The 27,724-nt window shown below is 43.1% G+C and overlaps 1 protein-coding gene across 8 annotated transcripts in view; it reads left to right on the top strand.

Moving 5' to 3' along the window:
- The window catches only part of LOC110527745 (transcriptional enhancer factor TEF-5), a 40,499-nt gene that overhangs the window by 3,924 nt on the left and 8,851 nt on the right, over nucleotides 1-27,724 (top strand). For 2 of the 8 annotated variants that reach the window (XM_021609233.2, XM_021609228.2), the window contains exons 3-7: nucleotides 11,277-11,526; nucleotides 19,159-19,223; nucleotides 19,694-19,756; nucleotides 19,885-19,947; nucleotides 23,616-23,627. In XM_021609233.2, coding sequence (XP_021464908.1) covers nucleotides 11,403-11,526; nucleotides 19,159-19,223; nucleotides 19,694-19,756; nucleotides 19,885-19,947; nucleotides 23,616-23,627 — 327 coding nt within the window. In that variant the 5' untranslated portion in view covers nucleotides 11,277-11,402. The remainder of the gene's footprint in view (nucleotides 1-11,276; nucleotides 11,527-19,158; nucleotides 19,224-19,693; nucleotides 19,757-19,884; nucleotides 19,948-23,615; nucleotides 23,628-27,724) is intronic. The other 6 variants (XM_021609239.2, XM_021609237.2, XM_021609234.2 and 3 more) reach the window with 5 other exon arrangements.

Below are 27,724 nucleotides of genomic sequence, written 5' to 3'. Positions count from 1 at the left end.
TTAGGAAAACTTTAGAAACTCTGGGGCGGGATGGTGCGGCTATTTTGTATTAAATAAACTGGGTGGTTCGAGCCCTGAATGCTGATTGGCTGACAGCCATGGTATATTTAAGCAATAAAGGCCCAAGGGGGTGTGGTATATGGCCAATATACCACGGCTAAGGGCTGTTCTTACGCATGAGGCAACGCGGAGTGGCTGGATACAGCCCTTAGCCGTGTTATATTGGCCATATACCAAACCCCCGAGGTGCCTTATTGCTATTATAAACTTATATACCAACATAATTAGAGCAGTAAAAATAAATGTTTTGTCATACCCGTGGTATACAGTCTGATATATCATGGCTGTCAGCCAATCAGCATTCAGGGCTCGAACCACCCAGTTTATAACAGACCGTATACCTCGGGGGTTTGTGGTATATGGCCAACATACCACGGCTAAGGGCTGTGTCCAAGCACTCGTTGCGTTGTGCTTAAGAAGAGCCCTTAGGCTGTGGTATATTGGCCATTTATTGCTTAATTATAACACAGCTACTATCCAGGCATTGACTCGGACCTTCATCCATTGTGCATTGGCATGGCATGGCATGGATAATAAATGTGTCCCTCTCTTTAACAATGTAATCAGGGGATGTTTTTTTTAATGTTGCCACCACTGTGGTTTTCATGGTCGTGAATAAAATGGTCTATTTGGTATACTGCAAAAAAACAGAGTGACAAGCCTATAATATTTTTAAGGATTCCAAAATTCTACTTGTAAGTAGGCCTACTGTTAAAATGTGTCATTTATCTGACTGGGTTAATTGCTCTTCAGATGATATTATCTTATGCTCAGACATCATATCATTTTAAATGTTTACATTTTGTATACTATCCATTTCCTATTTTCAAACATACTTTCCTTTAAAATACTATATAGGTTTTGTGTTTGTGTTTGTGCTGGAGAGTGCTAGAAACAACCCAGCATATCTTCCCTGGCCATATGAGAGCAACTCCACTGGTTTGTGCTAAAAACCCCTCAGAAGACCGGCTAATGAGCGCTGCCCATTTTGTGCAGACGTTGGTTGCCTTTTTAGCACCATTGCCAGAAGTGGTCTTCCAAATGGTGGCCACATACCCCAGAGGTCTGAACAAATACCACTTGTGACTGTTGCAGACACACAGAGAGAGCCTCAGAGAGAGCCTCAGAGAGAGCCTCAGAGAGAGCCTCAGAGAGAGCCTCAGAGAGAGCCTCAGAGAGAGCCTCAGAGAGATCTGGCCTTCACAACATATAAGGAGTATAATATTTAACTCAAGCGCGCATAAAGAATATTCATCTGGGTAATATTTCATTTATAGCCAGGTACAATGCACTTTAATGTGGTTCTAAGGCATTGTTAGATTTGTCGTAAGCATATGTGATGCTATCCTTATTTCCAGGATCAGAGTCAATGCACCCCCTAAGCAATTACCCTGTCTTAGCCTAATTAGAATACCATGAATAAACCTTTGATTAACATTAATGCATTGAGTGCATGGGCTTGTTTACATGTTCTCCTAATGCAGTAAGGCCCTAACTAACATATACGACTTCTGGCCTCCCTGACTGCTCAAGGGAGGAGCTTGGGAGTGGCCTAGAACAGTATAGTCTTTGTGTCCATTTTTTTCCAAATGGCTTAACTTTTCAGTTGCTCTTGTTGCAACCAACTCTATTGTATCGAGAGAATGACAACACAACTCTGTGGGCTCATGCTTTATGCAGCAGTAAACAGGAAGTCTATTTGTTAGTTTGTGTCTCTAGGTGGTGTCCATTATAAATGATGGCGGCAACAAACCAGGCCTGGCTTTCTGGGATCCTGTCTTATGACTGATGTAGTGGGCATCGTGTTGGAGTGGGGGCTCCAATGACTTAAAAGGGGCACTCGTATGAAGCCTCGCTCTTAATCCCTGCCTTTAGAGTGGGGAGTTGGAGGACGACCTCTCCAAAACCAAACCACACACTTACTGAAGAATTTAGAGCGTACTAAGCATCATACACATCTAAAAGTGTTGTGTAAAGTATCAACCGGGCTTCTTATGCTTTGTCTGTTAAATGAGTTGTAGGCTACACAATGACTGTGAATTAATTTTGAAAGGATGATCGCCTCTGGGTTTTGGGTTCGAAAGTTAGTTCCTTCATATTTTTTTTTTAAATGTATATATATATATATATTTTTTAAAACTTTCCTGACCTAATTTTTCTTGCCATGCAACAAGTACCACATATAGATGATCCTTTATCGCCGGGCTATATGAGTAACTGTATAAGCTTTGCGCACGTCTTAACGGTTTCACAGATTAAGGCACCAAACCGCTGGCCTCACCACAGAGTGAACAACTCAGGCGAGGAGGAGAGGATGACTGCTCTGCAACGCTCCCTGGAAAATGTCTGATTAAACTGCTGAATCAGGCTGTAAAATAAGCAGTCTGGCGCGCTCTCTCCGCTTTGTGTCAGTCTTTCCTCTGTTGGTCGGCTGGATTAAAGCTGTACTCCATGGAGCTGTGAGATGCTGGAGTAGAACCTAGTCTACAGGGTCTGTGTTGTAGGAGGACATGGATTAGTCAATCACCCGCCATTCGGGCCCTGGGTCGATGTTTTATACTAGAAGGAAGAATTTTTTTGATGTCTCATGGCAGATTGGGAAAGTTTCTAACATTTGTTTCTCTTTCTGTCAGACTTGGAAATATTTCAGTTGATTTCAGCCTTTCCAATTCAAACATGCCTTTTTGTGGGTATCCAAATAGAATCAAGCTGCTTAGAGTGCGACTGCCTTACTGACTGAATGTAAGCCCCTCTCTCTTTTTCCTTCTGCCTCTCCCTCTATTTCGCCCTACCCTTTCCTCCTCTCCTTCACGCTCGTTCTACCTCTGTCCTACACTTTCCATCTCTCTCTCTCTCTCCCCTTCTCTAACCGTCTCCCCTTCCCTTTCTCTCCCTCTGCCTCTTGCCGTGTGAGCTGTCGGTCGTCCAGCCCTCCGCTCACTCTCAGCTCTGATTGTTTCCTGAGCGCCGTGCCAGAGAGGAAGTAGGAGGAAGTTATTGGAGGAGCTGGAGAGAATTTATTAGGGGCAAACACAGACAGGGGAGATGAGGGGGAGGGGGAGCTCCTCTAGTGCTCTGAGATGGGGCTCTCATACACTTGGGAGTCTAGCAGGGGAGGGAGGACTGGCAGTGTCTTGGCCCTCTCTGCCTCTCTTTCCTCTCGGAGGCAAAACTCGACTAGGCTACTCAATAGGCAGCTCACCTTCCTTTTCAACTATTGAAATTAAAAGTTTTAACATGGATTTAAATCTGATTGCATACTGTAACCCAGTGGTAAAATAAGCTGCATTTGAGTAGAGAGAGAAAGAGCAAGAGTGTGTGTGGGTGCGAGCACGTGTGTGTGTGTGTGTGTGTGTGTGTGTCAGTTGGTCAGGGGTAAGGAACTGTCTCCAGCCCTGTGAGAGAACCGATCTCTTGGCCTGAGTGTATTTAAAAAAACAAAAATCTGTAATCTGACCTTAGAGAGCAGCTGCTCCTTCAATCGCCAAGTCCTGTTGTTCTCCTTGTCAAGTGTGTGTTTGTGAGGCTCTGAGTGTGTGGGTGTCTCAGAGAGAGAGAGAATGTGTGCATCTGTGTATAATTGTGTTTTATAGTAGGCCCTTCAGCCATGATAATGGGATTTTCTTTGGGGTTGTGTGCAGAAAGAGAAACATATTTAAATATGGTGTGCTTGTGTGTGTGTTTAGATGGGTGTGTGCAGGGCTTAGGCTAGGGGTTGGGGTCTGCCCTCGGGGGGGGGGGGGGGGGGGGGGGGGGGGGGGGGTTCCTCTCTTGGAGGCCCTCACCAGCAAGTGTCCCAGCTGCAATAGCAGCCCTAACAAAGCCTACATTCTGACAGACAGGAACAATCTGACAAAGACATTATGATATTATAAACAGATGGGAGGAAGACTATGCAGTCCACCAACCTGTACCCATTTTGTTATTGTTACAGTCCACCAACCTGTACTCATTTTGTTATTGTTACAGTCCACACCAACATGTACCCGTTTTGTTATTGTTACAGTCCACCAACATGTACCCGTTTTGTTATTGTTACAGTCCACCAACATGTACCCGTTTTGTTATTGTTACAGTCCACCAACATGTACCCGTTTTGTTATTGTTACAGTCCACCAACATGTACCCGTTTTGTTATTGTTACAGTCCACCAACATGTACCTGTTTTGTTATTGTTACAGTCCACCAACATGTACCCGTTTTGTTATTGTTACAGTCCACCAACATGTACCCGTTTTGTTACAGTCCACCAACATGTACCCGTTTTGTTATTGTTACAGTCCACCAACATGTACCCATTTTGTTATTGTTACAGTCCACCAACATGTACCTGTTTTGTTATTGTTACAGTCCACCAACATGTACCCGTTTTGTTATTGTTACAGTCCACGTTTTGTTATTGTTACAGTCCACGTTTTGTTATTGTTACAGTCCACGTTTTGTTATTGTTACAGTCCACCAACATGTTACCGTTTTGTTATTGTTACAGTCCACCAACATGTACCCGTTTTGTTATTGTTACAGTCCATGTTTTGTTATTGTTACAGTCCACGTTTTGTTATTGTTACAGTCCACGTTTTGTTATTGTTACAGTCCACCAACATGTTACCGTTTTGTTATTGTTACAGTCCACCAACATGTTACCGTTTTGTTATTGTTACAGTCCACCAACATGTTACCGTTTTGTTATTGTTACAGTCCACTGACATGTACCAGTTCTGTTACTTTTACAGACCACTGACATGTACCTGTTTTGTTACTTTGTTTGTTCTAAATCTCTGAGGCTAGGATTAACTTATTGTGTACGGGCATGACGGTGAGAAAAATGCATGAGGTTGAGCGAAATGCATATCTCTTCGGTATGATCCCATTCAATTTCAATGGAACATCTGCTCAGAGTGGGAGTTAGGCTACTTAGCTCTCCAATGCCGTTTGCTTCCTAGTGTCACAGTTGAGTGTTTGTCGAGGGCATTTTACACCGACTTGAAACGACTTCATGTAAAGATGACCTCATTTGATTGACAGCATTGGTTGGCTGTCCAGTCAAGGATTACTTTGAGGGATGGTGTCTGTCTGAACCCTGGTTTCCTCATCAGTTACACCATTGTCCCAGCTCAATAGGCCAGACTTCTCCCTCTCAGGGGATGTTTAGTCTCTGTAAAACTATTATTTATTTCTGAAATCCATCCTGTTTGTATCGAAGTGCAACATATGAATGAAACGTTACTTTCCCACCACTTTTGGAATGGAACACGGATGACCCCATGTCATAGTGTAGGGTCTGTCATTTTTCACCTCGTCATTGCCCTACTCCACCAATTAAAAGACAAATGGATCATCTTTTGAATGCATCAGGGTGATGTCCTCATTTTATAAAACATTGGTTGAGTGTATAAATCACTGGTTATCCCTCTACAATCCTCCACCCACAGCCAAAATACACACAACCTCTACTTGTTTTCCTGTCTGTGGCAGTCTCTGTGAGGGTTTTCACATGTTGACTGTGGACAGTTAAACGCATAATATAACACACGTACTCTCAGGAGTCACATGGAATTCCTTCCTGTGTTTATACCGACAATTTCCCATAGAAGAAGAGTGGTCCAGGACATAAAATGACTCAAACATATTCAGCATTACATGGGATGTATTATTATAAGCAATGCTGGGAACAGTATAGACCAGCAAACCTGCAAAGGGGCCGGTGCAAAGATATGTCAAAGTCCTGAAAATGTAGGATCTTAATTTGACCACTCTTTAGTTTTTGAATTTTCTTGTACAACAGCAAACTTGTAGTGTATTTGAGTTTTAAAAAGGCTTTTAAAGTTTGAAATTTCAGACAAAATGTGTCAACCCCTACAGAAATGTCCAGTAATTAATAATGACGTAATAATTCACATTCCCTGTTGCTCCAGGATTATTTTCCTGCTGTAGTAAACTGGCTCAAATTAAAATCCTACAACTGTAGCTTTATGAGGCCTGGGAAAACAGATGGAGAGGGTTTCTAGGCTGTGAATGGTGGAGTTTGAATGAATGTGCGAGGTGCATAGCTCTCCACTGGTATTTACATTCCTGCTACGGCTGCACAATTAATCGAATTCACATCAAAATCACAATATTGACATGTGCAATTTCCATATCTTAAGAGATATCCATATAACAATATTTTGAACCTCCACTCAGCCGTTTTTTATTTTCAATAGTTTACTCATCTCTCTCTCCCTTTCTCTTATTGGGGCTGCTTTCCACACACACAAAGCCTCACCTCCTGTCACTCAAGCGGCGCAGTTCCTCCTCCCTGCTGTTAGTCACTATAAGTTTGCATGCTGTTCCGTTAGGTTAAATGCAGTCAACAGATCGTTCCAAACAAGAAAAGAAAGAAGAAAATGCTGCTTTCCACTTTGCTTCTTAATATCATTATATACCCAAGTATTTTGATCTATATCAGAAGCCAAATCACAATATTTGGTAGATAAATTGCAATTAGATTTTTTGCCCATATCATGCAGACCCAATTCCTGCTGCACATTAGAATCTGTAGCATGTTGGTCTCAGTCAGGTCTGTGGCTGGACCTACTCTCAGAGAGCGTGGGAGGGGAAGTCTGGTTGTCACTAGTTACCACAGCCACAAAGTTAAATGGCCTATTGTAAAAATTCATGGAAACTACAATTTGCTTTTTGGACTTAATTTAAGGTTAGGCATACAGTTAGCAGTGTGGTTAAGGGTATGGTTAGTTTTAAAATCTGATTTTAAGAAGATAAATTGTAGAAATAGGCTCAGTTTAGCCATTATTATGACTTTGTGGCTGTGTTAACTAGTGACGACCGGGAAGTGTTTGTGTCTCGCCTGACTTTGTATTCAATCTGTTTACCGTGTCATTCAATCAAGAGGCCTGATCCCATCTGGCAACAGGTGAAATACGGCATTCATCGAAAGTCTATTTGTGTATATGTTTCTGCCTGCTTGTGTGCGTTTATATTTGTGTCCGTATCAGTGTGTGCGCTTGTGTGTGTTTATGTGTGTGTGCATGATGCTAAATCTGTGCTCTCTGTTGTCAGCCTCGCATCACAGATGTGCTGTGTTTCACCCATAAGGAATCAAAAGGGCCTTTCTTCTTTGTGAGTAACAGCTGATTTGATATATAGTTTATCTTCTGAGGGTTTTGAATATTTTACATTTGCAGAGCAAATGTTTAGGCGAACCAAACGTGTGCTTACATACACCCTTAAACGAGAAAATATTACCGTTTGTCCACCTTAGCCAGTAGTCACTTGTTAACCCACTGTTCCTAGGCCGTTATTGAAAATAAGAATTAGTTCTTAACTGACTTGCCTAGTTAAATAAAGGTCAAATAAAATAAATTGTCAGAATTAATCGAGTCGTCTATCGTTGAATCACAACAAACACTTAATTGAAGAATCAAACTGTTGACCAGTCACAGGTGAAGGGACGTAGACTTCGGCTTCCAAACGTCGGGTTGCCTCAAGAAAAAATGTGTGCACAAACAGCCCCCCCCCAAATATTTATGTGGATTATAATTTAGGGACATTTTTTGTAGGGGTCTAGTCTGACATTTTAAAGTGTAAATTACAAACTTTTGAAGCCTTTTTCAACCTTGAGTACACTACAGGTTTGCATTTCCTGTTGCAGGAAATTTTCAGCAACAAAAGAGTGATCAAATTAAGATCCCACATCTGTATGTACCTAAACTCCTTATGGTTTGGTGTTTTAATAATGTTAACACTGTCTAATAACTAACATTTAATAGGTTGATTGCTTTGGTCCCAGGAGTTCCCAATTATCGTAGTAGAAATAGCCATAATGTAGCATCTGACATGTTTACTTTGTAAAACCATTGTTGATAGTTAAATACACAATTGCACAGTTGTATGCAAGTGTCTCATTTCCGTTTGCTGTGTCATAGACAATTTAGACTTTTCTGCACTGTTTTACTGCATAATATAGAATTACCCAGTAACATAGTGAAACAGTCCATATAATTATAGCGTTGACAATGCCCTCCCTCTTTGGTGGTTAGCGTCAGGCAGCGTCATAGAGAGGCTGTGAGTGTGGTTGTGTGTCTCTCTCTCGCTCTGTCCATGCTGATGTTGCATTCCAGCAGAAACAATCCTACTGTTCTCCAGACCCCGAAGTGGAAGCCTAAATTGGACAAGCCGCCCACTCCAATCCCCCCCCCCCCTACATGTATCCCTTGGTCTCCAGCCCTTATTTGGGCAGAGACGTTCTGAGCGCTGGGCGTAGGGTTGGAGTGGGGGGGGGGGGGGCGTCGGGTTGACACAAAAGAGGCAGGAGGAGGAACAGTGAGCGCTCACAGCCCTTTCTTAATAAGGACATGTCTGGAATGTGAGCCTCGCTCTCCATGAGAGCTTCTCTTTCACACACAGCACAGCAGCACCCTACTAAACAGACTCCTATACTATTATAGCCCATTACTCAGGGATCCTGATCGGTACTGTCAAATCCCCAGGACAAAACTTAAGAAACTCAGAATCACTCTCACTATTCAACAATCTACTCCTATGATCCTAGCTTGAATGGGAAAGAGACAGCTGTGTCTTCACTACTAGGATACAGCTAGGGATTAACACTGGGACTGCCTCCATAAAATGTACACACCATTTGGACATACTTGACCCAACATTGCTGGTCTTAAGAGACCCAACACGTAATGGATTCCACTAGATACTTGCATGTGCATTATGCAATATGCACCTACACCTTTCTACTGCAGTGGACGTTGACTGCAGAAGTTTCTGTAGCAGTTTCTGGTCATTGGATCTGCTCATCTGGAGTTGTGTTGGGGTAGATGCATAGCTGCAGCCTGATCTCGGTGGACTTTTACGAGCACTGCTCAAATTCTGCCGTGATCTCCACATTCAATCGGAGATTTAACACCAACCTTTGTCCTGGGGGGCCCAAAGCTCTCAGGTTTACCTCAATCTCACACTGTCCCTCTACCAGACTTAGACTGCTGAACATTTAAACTGACTACCTGCACCTTAGCACACACCACACTTTGTTCTTATATCCTCCTAGGGACTTAAAATACATTTCCATTTAAAATCCTATTTTCCCTAACCTTAACCCAACCCTTTACCCTTATTGTTGTTGCATTGTCGAGAAGGAACCTGCAAGGAAGCATTTCGTTGGACGTTGTACACCATGTGTATCCCATACATATGACTAATGAAACTTGAAACTAGGCATTACACTTAAGTTATGGATGTTAGCTAGAAACTAACTCTACTGTTTGTGACTAGCCTACTGTGTTATATTCAGGCCTAGTCTGACTGGATTGGAGGGTTTTCCCTTCAGGAGGTAGAACTGGTTTTCCGGGCAGTTCTACATCCCATCATGCTTAGGGAATGAAAAAATGGCAAGTTGCCCATTATTTTGGCTACCATGGCTAGAAAAAAAAGAGATCTCAGAGACTTTGAAAGAGGGGTTTCAAAAGGAGCGTAGGGGGTTTCAAGTGTGTGTGTGTGTGTGTGTCTCAGTCACCAGATCTCAACCCAATTGAACACTTATGGGAGATTTTGAAGCGGCGCCCGAGGCAGTGTATTACACCAGCATCAACAAAACACCAAATAATGGAATTTCTCATGAAAGAAATGGTGTTGCATCCCTCTAATAGAGTTCCATACACTTGTAGAATCTATGCCACGGCGCATTAAAGCTGTTCTGGCAGCTCGTGGTGGCCCAATGCCCTATTGAGACAGTTTATGTAGGGGTTTCCTTTATTTTGGCAGTTACTTGTAGGGGGTTTCCTTTATTTTGGCAGTTACTTGTACATATTCTTATTGTACTGTATAGAGGGATAAATGGAGAAACAATGCCCGTTGTCTGCATCTTTGGTCTTTTAGTGAAGAAAAATGTTTTTTTTTTTAATTGTACAATGGGGTAGTTGTGATTTTTAGTAAATAATACTAGCTTTTCTTTTCACATCTGTCTTAAAAGTCCTCCGATTCATATTTCTGAGGTTGCATTGTGGAAGTTGTCAAAACAGCAACTTTAAAATGTGCAACGATGCCCTCGTGAATTTGTTTTACAGAGGAACCTCAAAATGTTCTTGCCACGTGAGGAGTTGAGGTTATACCCATAGGACCATCCCAAGTGGCCTTCCCCATATTTGTCCAATATGTGTATTTTTGTCAACAACTGCAGAATTTCAGATATATAAAACACACGCATCCTGGAATAATGGATACTTCAGGGACGCTCGTTTCAGAAACAATACAATGCCGAAGAGGCAGCTTGAAAAATACTTAAGATCTCGGCCTGCTCTTAGTCATGAGCCAACCACATTGGGACACAGTCCCCTAACCACAATAATTATTTGAGGCCACTGCTGATTAATGTGCTCTTTACACTAGGTTTTTATAGAATAGCTTGAATTCATTTGGCAATTTTAGAGACAAAGGCTAGGAAATGGTAATAATTAGTGGCTGTATTGTTTATTTATACAGATTTATGATTTCAATGAAAACAGACAGCCGAGACCAAATGAGCCTACTTTATAAGGCAGAATTTGAAATGCACTTGCCAGCTAATGGTGATGTTGTCAACAACGATTACAACATACCTTTCTCATTCTTTTTCGTAATGAAAGTACCAAAAAAAAGTATGAATCTGAATTCATCACTACTGTAATTCACTCTGGATAAGAGTGCAAGCTCTATATCTATGGGCACAAGCACTGTTCACGACACAAACTGTTCACACCCCTCTTGTTGGCGGAGAGAACATTTTCCAGGTTTAAGGCTTATTTCCTGCAATTCTACACTTTTTGTCATGGTGATCAGAGAAAATATTGCTGTTTTTAAGCTACATTTCTTGCAATTCTCTACTTTTTGCCATGTCTAATGTGTACTCATGTGATATTTTAATGACAAACATTACAACAAAATCTATGGGCTAAAAAAAACCTAGCTAAAAACATTAGCAGACACAGGCTAGTTGATCTGGACATTTCTGACAAGTTATAAGTAGCTCTCTAAGGTATGCAATGACTGACATGAGGAAAACTGATGAATCACTACCCAATTTGAAATTGCACCTTGTGCATTCTACTATTACAACTTTCAAGAGTAGGTTGAAAGCTGGACTGAGTTCCTCTTTTTTGTGTTTGTGGGGGGGGGGGGGGGGCGCTAAATGACTAAATTGATAAAAATGTTAATGAAGGTCTCTCTCCCAGATCCTCTGACTGTGGGGCTCGGGGTCGGGCCCAGGGTGAGCCGCCACCATTGCTTCCAACGAGTGGAGTGCCAACGGTAGCCCGGGGGATGGGCTGGACGAGGGGAACGATGAGCTGGACAAGGCCATGGACGGGGACGCCGAGGGGGTGTGGAGCCCAGACATAGAGCAGAGCTTCCAGGAGGCCCTGGCCATCTACCCCCCCTGTGGACGGAGGAAAATCATCCTCTCAGACGAAGGCAAGATGTACGGTGAGTAAAACACATACGCACTGTAAAAAAATGTTTTATGATAATGTTTTTCATCATCAATGTAGATGCCAAAATAAGGTGCTGTGGTTTGATTGGCTCCATCAGCCACATTGTTAATGTTTTACCTCTCAAGAGACATTCTTTGTCGTCAACTAAACCAGATTTAGTAGTTTGTCTAGTTATACCTAACATAATTAATTTAAGCTTTTAGAGACAGAACTAAGTCATTTATGCACTTCTGTACTATTTGGTGTGTAACAGTATAACTTCCGTCCCTCTACTCGCCCCCTACCTGGGCTCGAACCAGGGACCCTCTGCACACAACAACTGACACCCATGAAGCATCGTTACCCATCGCTATTGGCGCGCACCACCGCTAACTAGCTAGCCATTTCACATCGGTTACAGGTGCGCGCACACACACCAAACTTAGTCCACGTGTTCATTTGCCCTGCATCCCTTTCTGGCTCATTCATTGAAAACGCCTGTGGCTCAATGTGTTTGGATCCCATTCCCTTCTGGAGTGAGGGAGGGAAAACACCTCAGCAGTTTGTAGTCTATAGAAATAAACATGTTTCTTTGATGTTCATTATTACTGTTAATTAATATTTTTTTTCATCATTCTGATCACCACAGAAAGCTGTCATGTTAAGGCTCTAGTTGTTCTTGCACAATCCATTAGGCAAAGAAAGCAAAGTTTCCCGCCCCTCCCATACGATTGTGTCACAGGCTAAGATGTAGCCTATTTTTTTTCTGAGAGTGCTCTACAGAACAAGTCTGAGCTTGTCTTCCACTGACCCAGGGGCTGGTTCTTCCAGTCTCACTAGAACACAGCAGTGGAGCAGAGCTACCCAGAAGACTAAAGGAGGCAGCTCCCCTCAGCTTGGTTTTCACCTGGCTTTCCTTAAAGCTCCAAACTGGTTCTTTTATCACCCGTCTGTGCCGTCTCCAGCTATGCCACCCATCATGTATTGCTCTTCTCTTCCTCATCTGCAGAACAGTACATCTGCAGCCTACTGTGAATTAGGAAAGGGACAAAACCCAGTGGTGTAAACATACTTGAAAGTACTATGAAGTACTTTTTTGGGGTATTATTTATATATTTTTCCAACTTTTAATTTTACTTCACTACACTCCTAAATAAAATCATGTACTTTTTACTCCCTACATTTTCCCTGACACCCAAGAGTACTCGTTACATTTTGACAGGAAAATTGTCTGGTTTTCTTAATATAAGGAATTTGAAATTATTTATACTTTTACTTTTGAACTTAAGTACATTTTAGCAATTACATTTACTTTTGATACTTAGGTATATTTTAAACCAAATATATATATTTTTTACTTTTACTCAAGTAGTATGTTACTGGGTGACTTTCACTTTTACTCCAGTAATGTTCTGTTAAGGTATCTTTACTTTTACTCAAGTATGACAATTCAGTACTTTTTCCACCACTGGCAAAAACCTGCTCTCTGCTTTTGCAGCAAAACCAAGTGCCATTCATTCGACTCATGTCAGTCTAACACTAAGGTGCGTCTTACAATAAGTAGTCATGCTCACCTGGTCTCAAGAGTAGCTTTTGCTGCTTCTTGAACCAGTTGGACAGCATTGCAATGATTATCTCAATGCCATAAATCAAACCATGGAAACAAAAAAAACACTGCAAAAAGCGTTTGAATCCTTCACAAGGTCCTATAGGGGTCTAAGCTATTTCCTCCACCAGTATGTTCATTAAAATCGCAGGTGGAGAGAGCGCAATTTAGGCGCTGAATTCCTCTGCATCCAGATGGAGGAATTGGCAAGTTGCTGAGTCGAATCGTGAAAGATCCAGGTGTTCGAAACTGGCTGCATTTGTCTTAAGTTATTTTGATCTCCCACTCTCTCCTTCTGATGGGTGAGGAAGAAGGGAAAAAAAAGGGCCTCGGCAGGCTGGCCGGTTTGAATCAGACAGCCAAGGAGGACCTAAAAACAAATTTAAATGTGAAATCGTCAGGAAATGCATGGGGCACGGGCTGAGATGAGGCTTATTCAGGGGGTTTGACTTCACATTCTCCTCACGAAACATCTTTTGGTTTGGGGAACAATGTTATGTTCATCAGCATGATGTCGGCCTGATCTCCTCCTCAAGTCCAGTTGTGCAAGTCCTTTAATTATTGTTAATGTCTCAAAGTTTAATCAAAGCCTGTACCGTCAACCTTTTTAAATCCACCATTGACTTCTATCAGAAAGTATTTCAAGACTATATATTTAGAGGATTATTTTCATGACTCCGTTGTTTTTCTGTCCTTGCTGTTGTAAAATTGAATGTTTTCGCATGCGTCTGTCAGGAATCTAATTCTTTGGGATCTGAGAGATTTTAAATGTTCGTGGATAGACACGCACATACCTCAGATGACTCAGCTGCTATGCTGCTGTGCTAGCTGCTGCTGTGCTAGCTGCTGCTATGCTAGCTGCGTTTCTGGGCTGTTTCAGAGAACATGGAGAACATACCAGTATCATAGGCTAAGCTGGCTGGGGTCTAAACAAGGCCAGAGCTCTGATTAGCTCGCCTCTCCAGGCGGGATGTGGTGTTGAGTCTGCCACCAGTTCCATTTACGTCATTTCAACTATATCTGATTTGACTGGATGGCCTGCTAGCTTATGAGCGTATTCAGTGACCTGGCTATATGTCAGAGGGACCTGCGGCTAAATACCATTTCATATTTGGCTTACTTGGTGAGAGGTTCTTAGAATATGAACGGACCAGTTTAACACCACTTCCATGTGTCTGTGAATTTGTTTATGTATGGCCTATTAGTGATAATGCATTTATTGCAGTGCAGAACTGCACAGTTTGCTCTGACCACATTGCCATGGTTTGACCTGTCTGTCTATTGACCTTCCCCTTGAGTCTATTGAAGAGGAGACGTTAATGGGAAAACAAGATGGCAGCCCTTCTCCTGGTTTGGCAGGACAGTGAGTGTTCAGAGCCTGTAGCTCAATATTGTTCGTCAGAGAACGAGCACAACAGAAGTGGCAGGTCAACCCCACAGTGTGTTTCCTCCCTTCGCAGCACAGTGTCAGGACCCCCAGTAGAGGTCAAAAACAGCGCCTGCTTTTTTCCAGTGCAGTAAACACCCTATCCAGTCATCTGAGGCCCTTCTGGCAGCGCCGAGGCATGCCCCCGTCCCTGAAGAAGCCTTCTCACAAGGCGATGACCTCAGACATCTAAATCCTGCCCTGACGTGAGGCCGGGGGAATTTTAACGATTGCACTGCGTGTAATGCTTTCTACTTCACACAGTCTCAGCGCTGCTAGCCTAACACCGTGGCCTCCAAAACCAAGCAAGTCATCATTATCCCTACCATTGGGAATTATATCTGGATTTTTCCACAAGGAATGTTCTTGTGGGAAACCTTGGTATTCCGTGATGACTATTAACCCCGGGTATCATGTGGCGCTCAGAATTGACCAGATTTCCTCAATGGTCAGAATGTCAGATGACCTTGGAATGTAAAATAGAATGTTGAATAAAAAAAATATTTAAAAAAAATCAATAAGTGGAAAACCCCCAAAATGGTAGGAACATAGATGCCAGGCCATGGTTCATTCCTCTGTGTCTGTTGGGCCTACTGAGCACCCAGCGCATTTTAAGGGGACAGACAGGTGGAAGACAGGGATCTTTGGTGGATGAGTGTGTGTCAAAAGAAATGTGGCCCGTCTCGTTTTGTGGTGGGGCATTGCTGACATGTTGTTCACCTGTGTTATCGCTGGAGGAAGACGTTGCCAAGCCCTGAGCACACCTCCGCCTCGCCGAGCCCTGCAGCTGTCACAGCTGCAGTGCACTCTGGGTAAGATTTTTTTTTTTTTTAAAGACAGCAAATGGGGCGCTGGAGGGAAGCTCATGTCTCTTAGTGACCTTCGTGAGCTGCCAGGAATGAGCGATGGTTTCATTGCATGCACAGAGTTAGTAGAGGGACAGAGTAATATAAGCTGCAGTGGGTGGATGAGTATTCTACACTGTGCAACGGTTTGATAGATGGGATAGGATAGACTCGTGTGATGACTGAGAGGGCCTGGTGTTTCCCTGTTAGCCTCTAGCTGAAATGTCAGGCATGTTCTCTGTGATGGCCGAACAGTATGGTAGCAATTTTAGCATTACCTCAATGTGAAAGGTGGGAAAGAGTTATGGAGCGAGAGAGAGAGAGCTTGATAAGAGACAGCAGGAGGGAGGGAGAGAGTGTAGCAGCGAGTTACCTCCGCTCCCCATCTCAGTGTGGAAGTGGAAAATTCCAGTGGACAGGCAGTAAAAGGAAAGGATAGGCATGTCCTGGCAGGGAAGAGGTTAAAACACAGCAAAGTCAGCCTGCGGGGGCTCTGCAAACTGCACTGAGTGGGTGTTGAGCAATCTGAGAGAGCGAAAGAGCTAGAGAGAGGTGATGGTAAACAGGGCGAGGAAGAGGTGGGGGGAGATGCGATAGAGATAGGAGGGAGGGAGAGGAAGATGTACAAAAAGTCCATCCTCTGTGTGTGTGTGTGTGTGTGTGTGTGTGTGTGTGTGTGTGTGTGTGTGTGTGTGTGTGCGTGTGCGTGTGCGTGCGTGCGCACCAGTTGTATTTCTCGGTGGTGTGTGTGCCAACCTGTCCACCACCTGACTTGGGGCCTAGGAGGCCCCTTCCCTTCCGCCTAGCTGACCCCTCTGTCTAGTCTGAACAGGCTTAGCCAGCCTGCCTCTCAAACCCAATATTCTACTTTGCAATAGTCATGTCAGGCCAGGCAAAAGACAAGCTTATTCCATGGTTTTCAACCCAAGATAGTTACAACATTTAATGAAGACACGCAGAACACAACATTTCTTAGAACAGCCTCTGTAAATTAAGCTCAAGTCCCGTTATTTTTGTGCTGACAATCTGTATTCAGTAGGGATGGCACGGATTTTAGAAGCAATTACATGCTGACCACACCGGTCACGTTGCGTGCGCAAGCTTTGAAAAATAAAATGTACACATGCATGTTATTCAATCATTTCATCCAAACTGCTCGCGTGCGTCTGTGTAGCCAGGTTCTACTTTAGACGCTTGACGTGCTGCAAGTCCTGCCTCTCCCATCAACTCATTGCTTTTTACGAGAATATAGCCATGTGGGTGATTGAAAGATGAACGAGGTCCACACCTTAAAGTTGGTTGCCAACCGCTATATAAAATCCACAGAAGAACAAAGATGAACGAGGAGAGATTAATCAAATTAACTAAAAACTAACTAGGTTTCCCCATTTTATCTGTGGATTAATTGTCAGAGTAGAGAACACACGATTTTGTATGACTATATTGGTACAAATTCTACAAAGATTCAGCCAAAAAAAAAAGGAACATATTCGTTTCAGATAAAACAACAATCTAATGATTATCTCCCAGGACAAATTACCTAGCAACAGTCGTGTGTGTTTCGATCTGTCCCCAAATAATATAGTTGGTTCAGTTGGTTTTTGGTACTTTAACCTGCGTGTCATGAGCGCATCTGGAGGGGATAGACAAAATCAACATACCCACGATGGCGCACGCTGACGAAACGCAGCCGGTTTGGTCAGCATGTTAGTTAGTTCCACTGCTCCCTCAGTCCAGGAGATTGAGAGTAGCAGTTGGGCTAAGGAGAGTAGGGGTCAGTGGGCCAGGCCAGGGGGTAGGGAGGTTATAATTGTTCTCTCCCACCTCCTGACTGCGACGGTCAGTGGCAGGTGTTACTGTCCGTTGGGTAAGGGGTCACACACATGGGTTGTTTTGGGAAGGGAGGGGTGTGTGGTGTGTGGGCAGCCTTAATGCCAGGTGGCAGTTTTTGGCAAAAACAGTTATGGCTTTGTGTCTCCTTCCAGAATTATACCCTCAGCTGCCACCCCCCTTCCCCTCCCCCCCCTTCCCCTCCCCCATACCTCCCACTCCAATACCGTCCCCTCACCCCACCCTCTCCCACAGCCCTACCAGCCAACCCTTGGACGTGAAGCCCATTAGCTTAGTGCTGTGCGCATGTGTGTCCGCAGTCCTTACAGGCACTGGCTGCGCTCGCAGGGCCCTGGCCAATCAGACTGGCTAGCACAGATGTGACAAGCTGGGAGGAATGCTAAGAATGCGGAGGCGCTGGGGCAGGCGTGTCCCTCCTGAGCCTGGGGGAGAGGCAGAGGGCTGGCCGGCTGCTGAAGTTTAGTGTCGGCAGACCAGGCAGCTCAATGGCGAGAGAAAGATAGAGAGAGGCCAGCTAAACTCAGCTCAATGGAGAGAAAGTGAGAGGTTGGAGATAGAGCGAGAGAGAGAGAGCGAGCGAGAGCGAGGAGAGAGTAATTACACCAAGCAGAGCAGAGCCTAAAGGAGGCCAAGGGCCAAGGAGTGTGTGAAAAAGGCACAATGTTAGCTTTTCTCCTGTCATTATGTCTGCGGTGCTGTCTGAAGTCAGTTGGTCTGGCCTGTCACAGGGCTTTTTTTAATCCATGGTTTGCGATAATGTGAAGCTTTAGCTGTTCATAACCTGGACTGTGTGTGTGTGTGTGTGATTTAGAGAGAAGTGTAATGAACTCATGGCTGGCTCTCAGTTACTCTCAGTGAGTGAGGGAGTCATTATTTCTGATGGTGCAGCTGTTGTCTCTCTTTCTTCCTCTCTCTCTCTCCTTTCACATACATACACACACTGATGCACATTCACATCGACCCTCTTGGGGAAAATTCCAATAATTTATCTTACCAGCAAATGTCAAAATTAGATGTTTTGAAATGCAGACTTCCCTACCTAGGACAAAGATACAAACTGTACCGGGCAAATCCAACAAACATGACCAGACAAGGCTGGTAAATACTAATTGCTTCGAGCATTGACATTGACATTGTTCTGTTGCTCTCTCATTTGAAAAACATCCAGAGAAGTTGCATTCAAATAAAAAGTAACCCTTTTGAAGCCCCTATCATCTGTCAGGACTAAAGCCTTTTAAAGCCAAGAATAGAAGGCAGTTCTTTGCCGACCTGTTTGTGCAGAATGTCGAGTGTAGATGTTACAATACTTTTTTAAAAAGAGAACAAACACGTTTTTCAACTATTGCGTCTGTAATTATGTGACCGCATGATCTAAAAGTCAAACACGCTAATGAAATGAAGGGGAAAAAAGCTGTTGAAACAGTCAGTCGCAGTTGTATTATATGCCTATAAAAAAATAAAAAATAAAAAAATACTAGCCATGTCTCAGTGGTATATAGGAATGTTCACCCACTGACTGAAAGGTTGGGTAATCTGTGTGTTCCTAAGAACCACCTTTTGGGAGATGAATGGTGTGCTTCACCTCGTGTTTTGTTCAGCCCCTGTAGATATTTAGCCGCATACCCTTTAGCTCCACCTTGTGTTTGTTGTGTAGAATCATGGGCAACTTTTATCCGGAGCCATGATAAAAGTTGCACCTAGACACAAGATCTAGGATCAGTCTTTTCCTTTCCCGAATCTGAACAACCCTAGGGTGGAAAATGCTTAGCTGATCATAGATCAGTGCCCACTCCTTGATTATTTGTGTACCAGCTCTAGAAAAGCCAATGTTTCACAAATGAACGCCTAAAATGTGTGAATCAGATTTGTCTCTTTTGCATGCTGTATTTTTTCATGGAATTCTTCTCCCTATTCCAGGTCGCAATGAGTTGATAGCCAGGTACATCAAGCTGAGGACAGGCAAAACCCGCACAAGAAAGCAGGTATCAATATTAGATTTGTATTTTTAGAGCAATGGGCTGATAAAACCAATTAACCATTCAGACTCAAACATTTATACGGACTTCATTTTACCTCAATTTATTGTTAGAAGTCTTGAGGCTGGAGAACCTACAAGACATGTTAGATATACTGCAGCTTTAACATGTAGAAACTGGGAACTAAACAAATATGTTTTGCAGTAAGAACTCGGCCAATTGTGCACTTTTAGTTTGTAGAAATGAGATTGGACTGTCTTTTGTATTAAAGACATAACACCATCCAAAACAAATCAAATATATATAAATAATGTGTATATATATTTTTTAAAGTAGCATGTGAATTGCATTAATTTAATGTTTGAGTATCTGTATAATATTGTGTGTGTTTGTGTGTAAGCGCGCGAGAGCAGGCATGCATCTCTGTGTGTGTGTGCATGCTCTATGATGCTTAAAACTGTCTCGCACCCCTTTAGGTATCTAGTCACATACAGGTGTTAGCACGGAAGAAAGTTCGAGAATACCAAGCGGGTATCAAGGTAGGTGCTACCGAACGGGCCTCCAGCCAACTGTGACTGGGCATCTCTTTCCTCTTTGGTTATGGCCTCTCTTCTTTTCTTCTCTCTGTCTCCTTTTCTCTTTCCCTCTTGGCTCTTCTCCTCTGCAGGTTTCTAGCCATTTGCAAGTTCTCGCCCGGAGAAAATCTCGCGAGATCCAGTCAAAGCTGAAGGTATGCGCTTCTCTGCGGGCTGGTCAGGGCGGGGCTGGTCAAGGCTTTGCTTTGCGCTAACCAATTAGCTCCATTTTGTGCACTTTAGTTCCTATTACAGCCATACATGGATTGGTGCTCCATGACTAGAAAATACCAGTGGTGGCAAACAGCACAGTGCGAGACTCTCAGTCTGCATAGGGGGGTGTATGGGCTTGAGGTTACTGCATGACTCATCATTTAGGCTAACGTGTTTGGGGGAGAATAGCTACCATGCTAAAGCTAGTAGCTACCATGCTAAAGCTAGTAGCTACCATGCTAAAGCTAGTAGCTACCATGCTAAAGCTAGTAGCTACCATGCATGCACGGCACAGAGAGCTACAGGCTAAAAACATGGTCATCTCTTGACCATTGAAATACATCAACGTTTAGTACAGTACAAAGCTGTAAAGAAATGATATTATAGCATGAGCCGGCTTCATTCTACTGCTTGTCATGTATACAGTAACTCAGCCTGTGGTGTAGCCTAGAGCAATGCTGTGAGCAGTATGAACTGTCTATGGTGAAAGGTGTTGGAACATGATGGCGTTGTCGCTACAGCTCCACGTCTGTCCCTACTGTACCTATGCCAGCCATGCTTCTGCCGATAGGCTTTCCTACAGCTCTTCCTCTGCCTTCAACCCTTCTCTCCGCTCTGACCCCAATCTCCATTGGATCTATCGGAATGTCATCCTGTATGAGAGTTAACTACTCCAACTGTGTGCAAAGACCTAGAGCTAAATGTTATATTGAAACCTGCATGCATGTTTACACTACTAGAGCAGTATGCTTAGAACAACTGTGTTAGCTGTATACTTCTATTCCACTTCTAGCCCATATTGAGTATAACCTATTCCTTCAAACCTGATTCTCCTTTGAGTTTGATGTTTCTAAGCTTCTATTCAGCAGAATATGCCACTTGTCTTTCGTCCATTGGAGGATGGCAGGCAGGTGTTTGTTATATCAATCCTCATCCAACTCTAGGTCTGTAATCTATCCCTCAACCCTAAAACAACTGCAAACATAACACAAAGTGAATCAACGTTTTGGGACGGCAGGTAGCCTAGTGGTTAGAGTGTTGGGCCAGTAACCGAAAGGTTGCTGGATCGAATCCCCGAGCTGACAAGGTCTGTTGTTCAAGGTAGTTCACTGGTAGGCCATTATAAATAAGAATTTGTTCTTAACTGACTTGCCTAGTTAAATAAAAAAAATACAATAGCATGCCTGAGGAAATTGCGTTAAAGTGTATTAAATGAATAATTTAGCAAAAAATGCAATTGGTAGTTCACCATTTGCCTTTGGAAGTTTATTGGACCTTTAGACTTCTCTATTTATTAAGACAGGAAGTATTCTAGTTGACCGTATCTAGTAGAGAGAATCTGATAAGATAGGGAACCCCCCCATTATTTTATCACCCCAATGTTTGGACATTTCTTTTTCCCATGAGGGGGATATTCCCTACATTATTGTCCCTACGTGCGTAGTTCCTGTCCCATAGTTAAATTCGGCTCCCCTTTGATGTCGATATCCCTTGATTTATTCATGGCTCCTTCTAGGTTATTTAGCGATAACTATGTAAGTAATGCCATAGTTGGTATCGTGTTCTGCTCTAGTCTTTGTATTGAGTTTACTGATGTGAGATACCTGCAGCTCACAAACTAAGAACCAAAAGATATAATAAATGATTACCTGTTATAAGTGCTTATAATGTTTTATTATTAACTCGTACTATGTTCTGCCTTTGTATGGGGAAAAAATATATATATATATACATACATACACACTGCTCAAAAAAATAAAGGGGACACTAAAATAACATCCTAGATCTGAATGAATGAAATATTCTTATTAAATACTTTTTTCTTTACATAGTTGAATGTGCTGACAAAAAAACACAAAAAAAATCACAAATTATCAATGGAAATCTAAATTTATCAACCCATGGAGGTCTGGATTTGGAGTCACACTCAAAATGTGTGGAAAACCACACTACAGGCTGATCCAACTTTGATGTAATGTCCTTAAAACAAGTCAAAATGAGGCTCAGTAGTGTGTGTGGCCTCCACGTGCCTGTATGACCTCCCTACAATGCCTGAGTGTGCTCCTGATGAGGTGGCGGATGGTCTCCTGAGGGATCTCCTCCAAGACCTGGACTAAAGCATCCACCAACTCCTGGACAGTCTGTGGTGCGAGATGGATGGATGGTGGATGGAGCGAGACACGATGTCCCAGATGTGCTCAATTGGATTCAGGTCTGTGGAACGGGCGGGCCAGTCCAAAGCATCAATGCCTTCCTCTTGCAGGAACTGCTGACACACTCCAGCCACATGAGGTCTAGCATTGTCTTGCATTAGGAGGAACCCAGGGCCAACCGCACCAGCATATAGTCTCACAAGGGGTCTGAGGATCTCATCATCTCGGTACCTAATGGCAGTCAGGCTACCTCTGGCGAGCACCTGGAGGGCTTTGCGGCCCCCCAAAGAAATGCCACCCCACACCATGACTGACCCACCTTCAAACCGGTCATGCTGGAGGATGTTGCAGGCAGCAGAACGTTCTCCACGGCGTCTCCAGACTCTGTCACATGTGCTCAGTGTGAACCTGCTTTCATCTGTGAAGAGCACAGGGCGCCAGTGGCGAATTTGACAATCTTGGTGTTCTCTGGCAAATGCCAAACGTCCTGCACGGTGTTGGGCTGTAAGCACAACCCCCACCTGTGGACGTCGGGCCCTCACACCCTCATGGAGTCTGTTTCTGACCGTTTGAGCAGACACATGCACATTTTGCAGGGCTCTGGCAGTGCTCGTCCTGCTCCTCCTTGCACAAAGACGGAGGTAGCGGTCCTGCTGTTGGGTTGTTGCCCTCCTACGGCCTCCTCCACGTCTCCTGATGTACTGGCCTGTCTACTGGTAGCGCCTCAATGCTCTGGACACTACGCTGACAGACACAGCAAACCTTCTTGCCACAGCTCGCATTGATGTGCCATCCTGGATGAGCTGCACTACCTGAGCCACTTGTGTGGGTTGTAGACTCCGTCTCATGCTACCACTAGAGTGAAAGCACCGCCAGCATTCAAAAGTGACCAAAACATCAGCCAGGAAGCATAGGAACTGAGAAGTGGTCTGTGGTCACCACCTGCAGAACCACTACTTTATTGGGGGTGTATTGCTAATTGCCTATAATTTCCACCTGTTGTCTATTCCATTTGCACAACAGCATGTGAAATGTATTGTCAATCAGTGTTGCTTCTTAAGTGGACAGTTTGATTTCACAGAAGTGTGATTGACTTGGAGTTACATTGTGTTGTTTAAGTGTTCCCTTTATTTTTTTTAGCAGTGTATACACACACATTCAATAGGCTCAAAAGGAGATGATACCAAGTCATTATGAAGCCTTATAATGCATTTGAGTGCATCATAATGCATTCCACCTATTGTCTTTTAGTTAAAGTGTCACCAAACTTTTCTTCAGGGCTAAGAACATTTTTATTTCAACATCCTAGTGGCCTACAGTACATCTTGAACTTTATTATTGCTGTATTTAGTATGTACTGACACAGCCTATAAGCAAGCCCATAGTCTATCAGCATAGCCATTTAGGTATATGCAGTTAGATGTGTATACTAATCGTTTCTCTTTCCTTTGATTCAGGCCATGAATTTGGTAAGTGGATTTGACTTTTGCGATTTGCTTCCCCCCTGCTTGGCGGTGCCAGTGCATTGTCCACTCTGCTAATGCCCTCTGCTGGCATGGCAACCCAAACCCGACTGCTATCCCATAATAAAGAAATGCTTAGGGGGGAAAAAAAAAAAAAAATGGGGAATGTGTGTGCTTGGAACCACATTGCTGAGCATCGTACCTGATTGTGCTAAACACTGAGCAGCTTGCTTGTGCAGGGGGATTCTGCTTCTCCGGGGGCTGCGTCTTCTGAGATACACTTTCCTCTCACAAGCCAGGCCTTCTTTGTAACGCTTGTTCAGTGTCTGCTAAATACATAAACACAAGGAAGGTTTGCAGCAGCATTAGCAAACATTTCATGTCAGTTCCATGTCCATAGGCTTTTGTGATCCAAGAGAACATTAAGGCATCGGCCTCATTCAGATAAACATCACGCTTTGATTCCATTGAGCGTCACTTAGATAATATTGGAATTCATTTCAATGTGATTTTCTTGTCTAATTCTGAGGCAAAGCATTTGTAGCGCATAAGTTCAGGGAGCTTTATATCATAAGACCCCATTCACCACCAATGTGTACTGTGCTACTTAACCTAGGGATGCACTTACACCCTTTAGTGCTCGAATCATCACAGTACATTGTAATATTGTAGAGAAAACAAACGTTGCCCGTGTTCCTCCATCTGGCCGGAGTCTATAGTCGGTTATAAACTGGGTGGTTCGAGCCCTGAATGCTGATTGGCTGAGAGCCATGGTATATCAGACCGTATACCATGGTTATGACAAACCATTTATTTTTACTGCTCTTTATCACATTGGTAACCAGTTTATAATAGCAATAAGGCACCTCGGAGGTTTTTGGTATATGGCCAATATACCACGGATAAGGGCTGTGTCTAGGCACTCCGCGCTGAGTCGTAACCTAAAAACATCCCTTAGCTATGGTATATTGGCCATATAACACACCGTCTTGGGCCTTATTGCTTAATTATACTGCATTGCAAATCACCACTACCGAATGAAGGAACAAATTAATTAATGCAAATCACCGCTACCGGTTTCACACACGACCTGTGTTTTTGTGACTTTCATTTTACTTTGTTAAAGCTAAAGATTTTGCATTTGAAAACACTTTAGGTCAGATTTCTTCTGCTTTTACAGACACATTTCATTCCTATTTCAAGACATGTAGTAATACTACCCAACAAGGCTAATGTAGGATATGCTGTTTCTCACCCTAGAAAATGTCAAATTCTCATCCCTGTGCAACTACACCAAAAGGCATTGGCCTTTCAGATCCACTTTACTCCCCCCCCCCCCCCCCCCCCCTCTCTCTCTATTTCTAACAGGGGTCCTGATATCACTTTAATTCACAGCTCCCATACCAAATAATCGTGGGGAGTGTGGTGCAACTTAACTGTCCCCTCTGTGCCGTGACACTAGTTTCGTGATATTGCTAGAGTGTCAGATACTGGATCTGTGGAAGTTGTGAGACGCACACCGAAAGTGACCTTTAAGCATTATTGTTGGGGTAAACGTACAAGTAGGGCCAAATGCTCTTGAATGTCCAGGTACAAACATGCCAAGCTTAACCATAACCATCTACGCTTGATTTTTATCTCTCTGGCAATTACAATCAGCAGAACATTCCAGACAAATCAACTGCAATCTGACCAAATACAGTGCATTTGTCAATGCAGCGTTATGAAAACAGAGGATCTTTTTCTATTGCAGTTGTATTTCCTATTTTGTCTTTTTCCATAATGAGAGTGGTGGCGTCAACCAGATTTTCACAGAGACAAACTCTTTCTGAAGGATGTTTTCCTTCAAGGTCTCGGCTAAATTAGAATCATGTGACTCCTGGAATGTTCTGTTTGATTATGTGGCTTGAAAGCTTTTTCATCTGCGCATTGTTGAATGGTATAGTTAATCATACCAGTGTATAGATGTTCTCTTCACGGCTTCTTTTCAATTACTGTAGCCAAGTAGTACTCCAAAACGTTGTTGCTGCAAAGTGTTCATTTTCAAGACTCAGATGTGATGTATGTTTATTTATGAGCATAATGAGAGTACATAAAAAGCTCAGATATTTTAGATTACAGTATAAATGTTGTGATAGTAGTAATAAACTGAGCAAAAAAAAGAAACGTCCCTTTTTCAGGACCCCGTCTTTCAAAGATACAGTGCCTTGCGAAAGTATTCGGCCCCCTTGAACTTTGCGACCTTTTGCCACATTTCAGGCTTCAAACATAAAGATATAAAACTGTATTTTTTTGTGAAGAATCAACAAGTGGGACACAATCATGAAGTGGAACGACATTTATTGGATATTTCAAACTTTTTTAACAAATCAAAAACTGAAAAATTGGGCGTGCAAAATTATTCAGCCCCCTTAAGTTAATACTTTGTAGCGCCACCTTTTGCTGCGATTACAGCTGTAAGTCGCTTGGGGTATGTCTCTATCAGTTTTGCACATCGAGAGACTGAAATTTCTTCCCATTCCTCCTTGCAAAACAGCTCGAGCTCAGTGAGGTTGGATGGAGAGCATTTGTGAACAGCAGTTTTCAGTTCTTTCCACAGATTCTCGATTGGATTCAGGTCTGGACTTTGACTTGGCCATTCTAACACCTGGATATGTTTATTTTTGAACCATTCCATTGTAGATTTTGCTTTATGTTTTGGATCATTGTCTTGTTGGAAGACAAATCTCCGTCCCAGTCTCAGGTCTTTTGCAGACTCCATCAGGTTTTCTTCCAGAATGGTCCTGTATTTGTCTCCATCCATCTTCCCATCAATTTTAACCATCTTCCCTGTCCCTGCTGAAGAAAAGCAGGCCCAAACCATGATGCTGCCACCACCATGTTTGACAGTGGGGATGGTCTGTTCAGGGTGATGAGCTGTGTTGCTTTTACGCCAAACATAACGTTTTGCATTGTTGCCAAAAAGTTCAATTTTGGTTTCATCTGACCAGAGCACCTTCTTCCACATGTTTGGTGTGTCTCCCATTTGGCTTGTGGCAAACTTTAAACAACACTTTTTATGGATATCTTTAAGAAATGGCTTTCTTCTTGCCACTCTTCCATAAAGGCCAGATTTGTGCAATATACGACTGATTGTTGTCCTATGGACAGAGTCTCCCACCTCAGCTGTAGATCTCTGCAGTTCATCCAGAGTGATCATGGGCCTCTTGGCTGCATCTCTGATCAGTCTTCTCCTTGTATGAGCTGAAAGTTTAGAGGGACGGCCAGGTCTTGGTAGATTTGCAGTGGTCTGATACTCCTTCCATTTCAATATTATCGCTTGCACAGTGCTCCTTGGGATGTTTAAAGCTTGGGAAATCTTTTTGTATCCAAATCCGGCTTTAAACTTCTTCACAACAGTATCTCGGACCTGCCTGGTGTGTTCCTTGTTCTTCATGATGCTCTCTGCGCTTTTGACGGACCTCTGAGACTATCACAGTGCAGGTGCATTTATACGGAGACTTGATTACACACAGGTGGATTGTATTTATCATCATTAGTCATTTAGGTCAACATTGGATCATTCAGAGATCCTCACTAAACTTCTGGAGAGAGTTTGCTGCACTGAAAGTAAAGGGGCTGAATAATTTTGCACGCCCAATTTCTCAGTTTTTGATTTGTTAAAAAAGTTTGAAATATCCAATAAATGTCGTTCCACTTCATGATTGTGTCCCACTTGTTGTTGATTCTTCACAAAAAAAATACAGTTTTATATCTTTATGTTTGAAGCCTGAAATGTGGCAAAAGGTCGCAAAGTTCAAGGGGGCCGAATACTTTCGCAAGGCACTGTAATTTGTAAAAATCCAAATAACTTCACAGATCTTCATTGTTAAAGGGTTTAAACACTGTTTCCCCATGCTTGTTCAATGAACCATAAACAATTAATGAACATGCACCAGTGGAACGATCGTTAAGACACGAACAGCTTAGGCAAGGCAGGTAGGCAATTAAGGTCACAGGCAATTAAGGTCACAGTTCTGACCCTTCTACTGACTCTGAAAAACACCAAAAGAAAGATGCCCAGGGTCCCTGCTCATCTGTGTGAACGTGGCTTAGGCATGCTG

This window comes from Oncorhynchus mykiss, chromosome 7 (assembly GCF_013265735.2).
Source record: "Oncorhynchus mykiss isolate Arlee chromosome 7, USDA_OmykA_1.1, whole genome shotgun sequence".
Classification (NCBI taxonomy): domain Eukaryota; kingdom Metazoa; phylum Chordata; class Actinopteri; order Salmoniformes; family Salmonidae; genus Oncorhynchus; species Oncorhynchus mykiss.
Note: the sequence above shows the minus strand (reverse complement) of the source record. Positions and strands in the feature narration are given on the sequence as shown.